Source organism: Artibeus jamaicensis, unplaced genomic scaffold (genome assembly GCF_021234435.1).
Source record: "Artibeus jamaicensis isolate MK-2021 breed Jamaican fruit bat unplaced genomic scaffold, CSHL_Jam_final contig_233, whole genome shotgun sequence".
Taxonomy (NCBI): Eukaryota; Metazoa; Chordata; class Mammalia; order Chiroptera; family Phyllostomidae; genus Artibeus; species Artibeus jamaicensis.
The window spans coordinates 67,260,478-67,270,759 of NW_026521486.1; the positions used below are offsets into that span (position 1 = coordinate 67,260,478).

The 10,282-nt window shown below is 40.2% G+C and overlaps 1 protein-coding gene across 1 annotated transcript in view; it reads left to right on the forward strand.

Annotated features, from left to right (window-relative positions):
- The window catches only part of TPH2 (tryptophan hydroxylase 2), a 104,217-nt gene that overhangs the window by 58,726 nt on the left and 35,209 nt on the right, over positions 1-10,282 (forward strand). The window contains exon 8 of the mRNA XM_053661444.1: positions 5,287-5,413. Coding sequence (XP_053517419.1) covers positions 5,287-5,413 — 127 coding nt within the window. The remainder of the gene's footprint in view (positions 1-5,286; positions 5,414-10,282) is intronic.

Sequence of the window (10,282 nt, forward strand, 5' to 3'; positions counted from 1 at the left end):
GCATTTTCCACTAATGTCATAAAAGACAGTAACCTTCTTTCTGGTCTTGAAATACTAGATGCTTCAAGCCTTGGCTCAAGGAGAAGCGAGTTGCTGTGTGCAGTGCTTCTCCACTTGCTCAGGAGTCTCTGCAGCAGCTCTTCCTTGGGTTCTCTGCAGGGAGACGGAGCTGAGAAGTGGGCACAGCCTCGTGAAATACAGAGTGACCATTTCTACTCATAACGGGACAAAGTGCACCCCGCACATGCCATTAGTGCTTCTGGTAGACCATCTTGCTTCAGGGTTTCATTCTTCTTCTTTTGTTTTAGTTCTCACCAGAGGATATGTTTTCATTTTTTTTTAAGAGAGAGAGGAAGGGTAGGGGGAGAGATTGAGAGAGAGAGAGAGAGAGAGAGAGAGAGAGAGAGAGATGTTCATCAGTTGCCCCCCATACACACCCCAACCAGGGAGTAAACCCACAACCTAAGTGATGTGCCCTGATCTGGGATCGAACCCGAGATCTTTTGGTGCATGGGACAACACTCCAACCAAATAAGCCACCTTGGTGGCCAAGACCAGGCCTTCATTCTTAATGAAACAATATAATTTAAACAATGCTACGTTGTATAATTTTTTTTCTTTCAAATTTATAATTCTTCTTTTCTTTTTTTGAAGTATAGTTGGATTACCTTGTCATTGTAATGCTATTAAAGATTCTTAAATTGGTATACGTTTCTGATAATGGTACTTTAACTTAAAATCCAGGTGACAGCTCTTTTTCTACCACAGAGAATCAACTCCTTAATGTCTTTAGATCTCCTGTATTTCCCTTCCTCTTCTCAGTTGCCAGTTTTTGACTTTCCTTTCTAACGTTTAGACTCCATCAGGACCTAGGCAGGTCCTGATGACTTTTTCTGCAGCAGCCTCCCTCAGATGTTCTCCAAGCTCAACAGTAAATCCAGTACTGCACCAAGAATTCACCCCCACAGTAGCCATGGCCTTCCCTGTTCTCACATTGTGAAGCACTCAGCACTGAGCCCAACCCATAGCATTTATTATTTTTTTATTATTTAAAAAATATATTTTATTAATTATGCCATTACAGTTGTTCTATTTCCCCCCTTTATTCTCCTCCATCCTGCACACCCCTCCCCCACCATTCCCCCCCTTTAGTTTATGACCACGTGTCTCAAGTTCTTTAGATTCTATATTTCCCATACTATTCTTGCCCTCCCCCCTGTCTATTTTCTACATACCATCTATGCTACTTATTTTCTGTACCTTCTGCCCCATTCTCCTTCTCCCATTCCCCTGTTGCTAACCCTCCATGTGATCTTCTTTTCTATGGTTCTGCTCCTGATCTAGTTGTCCTCTTAGTTTGCTTTTGTTTTAAGTGTGGTTGTTGATAACTGTGAGTTTGCTGTCCTTTCACTGGTCATCTTTTTTATGTTCTTTTTCTTAGGTAATTCCCTTTAACATTTCATATAATAAGGGCTTGGTGATGATGAACTCCTTGAATTTGATCTTATCTGAGAAGCACTTTATCTGTCCTTCCATTCTAAATGAAAGTTTTGCTGGATAGAGTGGTCTTGGTTGTAGGTCTTTGATTTTCATGACTTGGAAAACTTCTTTCCAGCCCCTTCTTGCCTGTAAGGTCTCTTTTGAGAAATCAGCTGACAGTCTGATGGGAACTCCTTTGTAGGTGACTGTCCCCTTATCTCTTGCTGCTTCTAGAATTCTCTTCTTCATTTTAATCTTGGCTAATGTAATGATGATGTGCCTTGCTGTGTTCCTTCTTGGGTCCAACTTCTTTGGGACTCTCTGAGCTTCCTGGGTTTCCTGGAAGTCTATTTCCTTTGCCAGAACAGGGAAGTTCTCTTTTATTATTTGTTCAAATAAGGTTTCCACTCATGACTGTGCCTCTTCCCCTTCTGGTACCCCTATAATTCAGATGTTGGAACGTTTAAAGATGTCCTGGAGGTTCCTAAGCCTCCTCCTATTTTTGAATTCTTGTTTCTTCATTCTTTTCTGTTTGGTCATTTTTTTCCTCCTTCTGGTCCACTCCTTTGATCTGAGTCCCAGTTTCCTTTCCATTACTATTGGTTTCCTGTGCATTTCCCTTCATTTCAATTAGTTTAGCCTTCAGATATTCCTCTAATTTGTGACTAAAATCAACCAGTTCTGTGAGCATCCTGATCACCAGTATTTTGAACTGTGCATCTGAAAGTTTGGCTATTTCTTCAATTCTTAGATTTATTGGCTCTGGGGCTGAGTTGTTCTTGAGCCATGTTTTTATCTGTTTGTGCCTGTTACATATGAGGAGCGGAGCCTTAGTTGTTCACCAGGGCAGGGCTACCCAGGTCGCTGGTTTGTGATGCTGTATGTGGGGGCGGGGTCAGAGAGGGACAATGGAGGTTCGCTATGCCGCTTCCTGCCACTGGGGCCTGCACAGTCCGTCTCACTGCTAGCTCCTTTACTGTTTTATTGGTTTGGATGAAGGGTTTGTTGTTGTCAGACTTCCATGTAGTTCAATTTTCTGTGGTTTGGCTTCATTTTTGTTGCTAAAACTTTGTTGTTTTTAAACTTAGTTGTGCGAGAAGGTACAGTTCTTCCACCTACGCCTCCATCTTGGCGGAAATCCCCGGATCCATAGCATTTAATACGTGTTGGCCACAAACATTTTTGTTTCTGCTCTCCTTGCTTACTTATACCATGACCTAATGCCATCTTCAGTATTTCCCTAGAGTTTGACATCTTGTCTAATTTTGGAATTATTGTTGTCACATTTTCTGCCTAAATCAGTGGGATGATTTAGTATTTACATCATAGGCTACAGTGGGGATATTCAGATTGATCCATGGTGGGCCACTTCATCCTAATTCTAGCAGGGGTGCAGAGTGCATGACCTTTTAAGAAAACTGATCACATAAGTGAATCTGTAGGATCCACTCCTAGTATGGGAGGGAGTATTAGACTTGCAATGGAATTGAATGCAGATGGAGGAAAAATTATTTACCTAGTGACATTTCTATCACCTCCTTTCATTTTTCTCCAGTATGAATGATATGGTTCCAGTGGAATTAAACTTGGGCCACTAAAAATTGCATAATCACATTCAGCGTCAGCTTCAAGTACTAGTTGCTTAAACAAGGCTACCAGAGCTCCTAGAATCATCAGCTGTGAATTGGGTCTCCATTCTGTCTGTGTCGTATCATCACCCGCAGAGCTTTTTGAAAAGTACGGATGCCCAGGTCTATCCCAATGAGTCAGACTGAGTTGGTGTTAGGTAGAACCCACTCACTGATATTTAAAAAGGCTCCTCAAGTAATGTGGAGGATTGAAGGTCTCTGAATGGCCATAAAGAGACTTCAGACATACCGACTACATTTTTACTTGTACTAACTAACTTAGTTGAACTCTTCTCCTCACAACCTAAGGACCACCAAAAATACATGCTAAAACATTAGAGCAATACAAATGAAAATAATAGAGAAATCTGATTTCCAATCTTATTAATCTGTCTCTATCTCTTATTAACAAAGGGACCTTGAGAAGGATGCCTAAATTTACTGACTTTCAGCTTCCCATTTGTCAGCTGGGAATAGTAATACTTCTTTGTAAGTGAAGATTAAAATAATGATGTGATATGAAAACATTTAGTACAGTACCCTGCACACAAGAAGAGTGCAGTAGATGTTTGCTTTTTAAAATTTTCGGTCTTTAGTTTCTTCATGTGTACAATGAGGAGCTTGGATATCCTTTTAAGTTCCCCTAATCACCGAGTCTCATTCTTTGCCTTAAGCATTATGATTGAAAACAAAAACAACAACAACAACAATAGCAACACATATCATCCTTTACAAATTCAGTTTATGTGCAGGAAGGAAGCTATTAGCACACAGTTGACAGGAAATGAATTTGGAGTTGCTTTTAGTATCATGTTCACGTATCTCATTTGGCCGCTCTTTCAACTTGATGTGTCTGTGAAGTGGCTGGCCAGTGTTGGGGAAGTGGTTTCAGTTGTGGGACAAGATTTTTTGACTGAGTAATGCCATCTGTTTTATGGAGGCATCTGTCTCGTGCCTTTGACCACCATTCACTTGCCTCAACCACATGACTGTCCAACCTACTTTATACTTGTAATAATGGCGGTAGCACCTGGCATTTATATTATAGCACCTGTTTGATGTGATACACTTCAGAGCAGCCAGGTGAAATCAGGAAACATCTTTCAATTACTGCCTGGCTAATTGGTTTTTGTAAAGAAAAAATATTGCTGCCTCTTGATCCATTCCCAGAGAGTCATAGGGGACATCATTCTAAGATAGCCTGGTGTCAGGGAACAGTTTGTGATTCATGGAAATGACTCAGTAAGTCATCTGCCCTGCTAAATTGTGACACATACTGCCTTTGCCTGTCATCCAGCCCAAATTGAAACTCAGGCAAATGAACAAGCTTCTAAGCTTGTCTTGTTACCTAGCTCTGGCTAACCAAAGCAGAGGAGTAGGAGGGTCAAGGGATTGCTCGTGTTATAGGCAGATAACTTGTCTGTGGGAAAGGCTGCTTGGATGATGATGTTTCCTGGTGCCTAGCAACGTGTAACATGACATGCATTTCGACGGAAGGGTTAAGAGCAAGAGTTTAGGAATCATGAAAAGCTGGAGTCAAATTTTGGTTTTATCACTATCTATAGCAAGAGTCAGCAAATTTTTCTCTATAGAGCCAGCCAGGAAATATGTTAGGCTTTGTGGGCCATATGATCTCACTCACAACTACTCAACTCTGCTGATCTCACTCAAAACTAGTCAACTCTGCTGGGACCCCCTAAGAGTCAAAAGGGGTCCTAGACAGTACAGAAATGAATGGGCATGGCTATGTTCTAACATAATTTTATTTGCAAAAACAGGCAGTGGGCCAGATTTGGTCTGTCGCTGTAGTTTGCTCACCCCTGAGCTACAGGATCTTGCACTAATAAGTTACTTTAATCTTCTAGGTGTCTTTCAGGATTAAAAAGAGATAATGTATATAATAAAATACTTATCCCGTGTTTGGTATAAAGTAAGCACTTGAAAACAGTAGTCACTATTATTCTATTAAAATGTTACATATCATAATTTAAGATGCCATTGATTGTAAGGTACATCTGTATTTCAGAGTTGTTAAAATGTGATGAAAAGTCTTAGAATTGATTAAATCAACAATAATTAATTAGAGTAACAAGTTTATGTTAAGGAGTTTAAATCTTGTTCTACCAGTGGTAGTTTAAAGCTTCTAGTGTAACATTCTTTGTGATGTTTTTCTTGTCAGAGACACATGTCATGAGCTCCTGGGACATGTTCCACTGCTTGCGGATCCTAAGTTTGCTCAGTTTTCCCAGGAAATAGGCCTGGCATCTCTGGGAGCATCAGATGAAGACGTGCAGAAATTAGCCACGGTCAGTTTATTTTCAACTTAAAAAACTGTTCTACTTATGTCCATTTGTAAGGTAGAGAAAGCTCTAGCCTCATCAATTATGAATTTTAAGGCAAACATTCTGGATATGGCATGGTGACTTTATCTTTTCCCATGAAGTGTTTTTTTGAAGAGTGTGGTTTTTTGGCTGATTAACCATCCAAATATTTGTATTTTATTCTTCTCATTCAGGGGTTGGCTAAGTAGTAAATATTTTAGCCTTGCAGCTCATGAGGTCTTTGTCACAACTACTCAGCTCAGTGACTGTGATGCAAATGCAGCCACAGACAATATGTAAATGAATGAATAAGGCTGTGTTCTAATAAAACTTTATTTACAAAAAGCTGGTGGTGGGCCAGATTTGGCCTGATGCTGTAGTTTGCTGACTCTCATTTTAGTTCAGTGTTAATTTTCTAGAAATATTAATAATAGTAAAAGCTATGCATTTATGATTGTGCTTGGAATTATGTCTTTGACTAGTTGCTATGGTTGTGGTCAGTCCCAGTTTGAATCAGCAGTTAGAAGCTTAGGCTAAACAATTATGATATATACAAAACCAGAAAAATATTTAATAGGTGGTATGGTCTCAGAAAGGTTCTTCTCAAAATATGCAACATGAGAGTAAAGGTATAATATTGGCAGTTATCTTGCAGATGCTGAAGAGCCAGATATGTTAAATTCATGTGACTTGTCTTAGCTTATTTTCAAAGAGCTGAGGGTAAGAAAGAGTTGGTTTAACAAACTCCCTTACCTACTGGGGCTAGTCAGGTAGCCTAAATGAGCAAATCTACCTGAGGGAGAAAAAATGAGATCTCAAGTTGTATTTGACACAGATACACGTTGATGTCATAGTAGGCATGCAAGAATACTCTTTGCTCCCATTATCAAGTTTTTTTCTTATATTTCTGAAGACATACAGCCCTTCCACATATTTCGTACCTCCTACTTACGATAGAGATATGGGAACCTGCAAATATTTCCCTACTAAAAGAGGAACAGCAGTGCAAAGCCATTGGGTTGGAGTGGCCCTGAGTTGGGGCTGGTGGGGCCTGCAGCGGCTTTGGGAGGGCACCAGTCTTCTTCATCAGAGGGGTGGGCCTTGCTTCCCACTCATGGCTGCTAGACAAAAATGCAGGCCTCCGTGTGGCCAGACCTATGACCTTTTGAGAGACTGGCCATGTAGATTTCTAGATAGAATTGAATGATTTTTAAAATTTTGGCTCATAAAAAATCTACCATTTTGAGCTGGGGAAAATATAATTGTAGACAGAATCAGGTTCTTGACTTACCAATTTCTTACCTTTGTCCCAGGGAGTATATCTCATTTATATTGACCATCTATTTTACTGCATAACAAATAATCTCATAACTTAGTGGCTTTAAACAATGAACATTTACTACCTCATCTTTTGACTTGCTCATATTCTATTAGGAGATCACTCCAGCCCACACTCAAGGGTGGGGGGAATTGGGCTTCACTTTTTTGGGGAAAGGGCTGTCAAAGTGTTTGTGGATGTATTTTAAAACTATCCATCACACATGAGTCCTATAATTTAATTCTCAAACCTTGGATGTGGGTTTAAACCCCACATTTTAGAACATTTTCCATGCCTTTTAAATTCCCCTTGAAATGTTCTGGTTTCAGTCTTTGACACCAAAAGCTCATACTTTTGATCAGGGATGAATGTATCGCTTACTTGTCTGACTCTAAAGAGCCACACACGGGGGTTTAACTCTGCCAGGGTGTGTGTGTGTCCAAGAAGAGGAGAAGGAGTAAGGTAGGACTTGATGAATGTGAATGAAGGTGGAGCCTAGTGAGTGAGTGATCCCACTTTCTTCTTAAAAGAAGAGACAAGAAAGGAGTTTTATTGTCCCTTATTTTTATACTCCATCAAATGATGATTAATTAATTGTCATTCAAACTAACATGTACAAAAAACATATGTTCCCCACATTTTAGACATTTATAGCCTATATAGATAAAACCAAGATTTTTCAGAGAAGAGAAAGTTTGTATTGAGTCTTGAAAAATGACAAAAAGTCAGCCAAGTAGTAGAGAGGGAAAGGGGGGATAGAAGGAAGGTTTCAGCTGAAATAAGAAGTCTCTCTGGTTTGTGGCTCAGCAGGGAATGTCTGTTCACCAGCATTGAGGGCCGTGCTGAAGCCCAGGGTTGCCTTTTGTATTAATTTTCTGTTGCCACCATAACCAATCATGCACGACTTAAAACCATACAAATTTGTCATCTTACAATTTCATAAGGTTAGAAGTTCAATAGCATTCTCACTGGGCTAAGGTGTGGGCAGGGCTGTTCTCCTTTCGGAGGCTCCAGGGGAAGATCGTTTCCTTGCCCACATTCCTTGGCTAGTGGCTCTTGCCTTCCATTTTCCAAGGAGCGACGTTGCATCTTTCTGAATTTTCTTCCATTTCCACATCTCTCTCGCTGACAATAGCTGGGAAAGGTCTACTTTGAAAGACTGATGAGATGCACTGGGCCCACCTGGGTAATTCACATTCCTTTTCCCTTAATCATATCTACCAGGGCAACATTTTCACAGAATCTGGGGATTAGGGCATGAACACCTTTGGGGCATCATTATTTTACATTTCTATTTTCATATTTTTAAGAAAAAAACCAAATACATGTACCTTGAAAACTATTTTATTAGGACCAGTAAATCTGTAGGATGATCAAGTTTTCTTTTGGAGATCACTTGTCTTAGCATGATTTCAGTACCCTTGGCTGTGGATTATCATAGCTCCAATGGCTAAAACCACTTCCATCTGTTAGAGAGCATTAGGTGGTTAATCTCATTTCTCTCTCTCTCCCCCTCTTTTTTTATTGACCCTTCTTTGGAATGTGCCTGCTTTTCTAAAAAAAAAAACAAAAAACAGTTCAAGCCAACAGATATTCTTTAAGTGGCTATAGAATCTTAGGTTCCAGGAAGTAGGGATAGGAAAAGCCTGAAGGTCAGTACTTGCCTCAAAGAACTCACATTCTAGTCCACCAAAATACAGAATACTCGAGTCAGTGTCCACCTTTGTTGCAATATAGGAGGATCTTTTTTGGAGACATGGATTTAAGGTAAATCTATGTGTGTGTGTGTGCATAAACTCTGAGTTCATGGTTGGAGCAGGGATTCAGCATGGGAACAGGGCCAGCACAGATGTTCCTCTCTATATAGGCAGTGACTGGGGACAGGTTAGGGGGGATCGAGAGTCTTCTAAGGGAGCCGACATGCCTGGAATCTTGCAGTTTAAGACAAGAACAGAGTGTAAACTTGCAAAAACACTTTTACCTGGAAGATTTGAGTCCCTTCTAAATGCAGCAGTGATTTGGGGCAGAGGAGGGGAGTCTCGCCATGATTTTGCCTGACCTTGTTTTTTTCCCCCAATATTGCCTGAGCCCTACCCCAATTCTCTTTGGTTTTCTCTCTCACAAGCCTTACAGTTCTAGTTCTTTCCAACTTTATAGATTGCCCTACTTACTTTGAACAGTGTTTTGCAGACCAAAGAGAAATTTGGAAAGCTTTTATAGTGTGATGGGGAAGATAAGAGAAGGTTAGGATGATTTTTCCTGAAATGACACTAAAAAACTTTCTTTGACTTTTAGAACACATCTCACTCCTCAGTGAAAACCAAAGTGAATGGAAAACTGCTGAAAAATGGTCTTGAAAGAAAATAGATTTCAGCCAGGCAATTTCAAAGTAGACCCTGGAATAAATAACCTATTAGCTGTCATGCATATTAATGACCCTCAAGCCATACACTGAAGCTAGAAGCCTGATTTAATGACCTTGTTGCAGAGACTAAGAGAGTAGAGCTAAGGTCTCACTAGAAAGGTAAAAAGTCCAATGATGGGCGACAGTGGTTAGCAAGTCTTAGCTTGTCCAGATGAGAAACGAAGGTATCATTAGCTGATTTCCTTAAAGTTGTTCCCATTAAGTCCCAAGAAGAAATCATAGAATAAAATGAGGTGAGATGTACCGAAGGAGAAAAATCCATAGAGAGGACAAATGGAAAACCACAAAAATCGCTTTATATAGACCAGTGAGACAGGCCATATTACTCTTTTACTCGAGGTGAGATTTATATTATTAATGACTCTCTTTACATAGTGCCTGCTTTTCCTTGTTTAGTGAATGTAAGCACTGATAAAAAAGAGAGTCAGACCTTGTGAAAGCAGATGCTTAATAACTTTCTGTGATGTGCTGTCACCAAGTCTATCCAAGGAAGAAAACAACCTCCACTAGGACTGGTGGGCACCGCCAAACTCTGTCTTGTCCCAGCTGCTTTTGAACTTCTCTGTCCGATTTCAGAGGGACCTGGCTATTGCCTGTAGCTACCGCCTCCCCTTGCTATATTTCTGCCTGATATTTATTTTGACATTTTAATAATGCTCAGTTTTGAGAATGCAGCTATCTTTGCTGTTTTATGGGGCAATGATTTCTATGCCCTGAGAACCATTTAAATGAAACTCTTTTGTATCTGAAGAAATTGATGATGCTGCTTGGTAAATGTATTTCAAATGAACTGTTATACATGTAAATAATTTGGCCTCCGGTGGGTAATGAATAAGACCACGGGTCTGGGCAGCTGCACTCTTTTCATATCATCATAGCAGCCCAGGGTCTGTGTGTGACAGATATGCAAAAATATTTCCAAGAAGGGCTGCTTAGAGTGTGCTATAATTCTGAGACCAGCCATGTCCCCCTGTAGTGCTGGCTTAAGTGGATTTAATAGATTAGTGTCTTCTTTAAAGGTTGTTAAACATAAATGCCTTCCGGGACCGGATGGGTAACCAACATGTGTGAAACAGCCTGCTATAAGATAATAAGGAGTATTGGAGCCCGT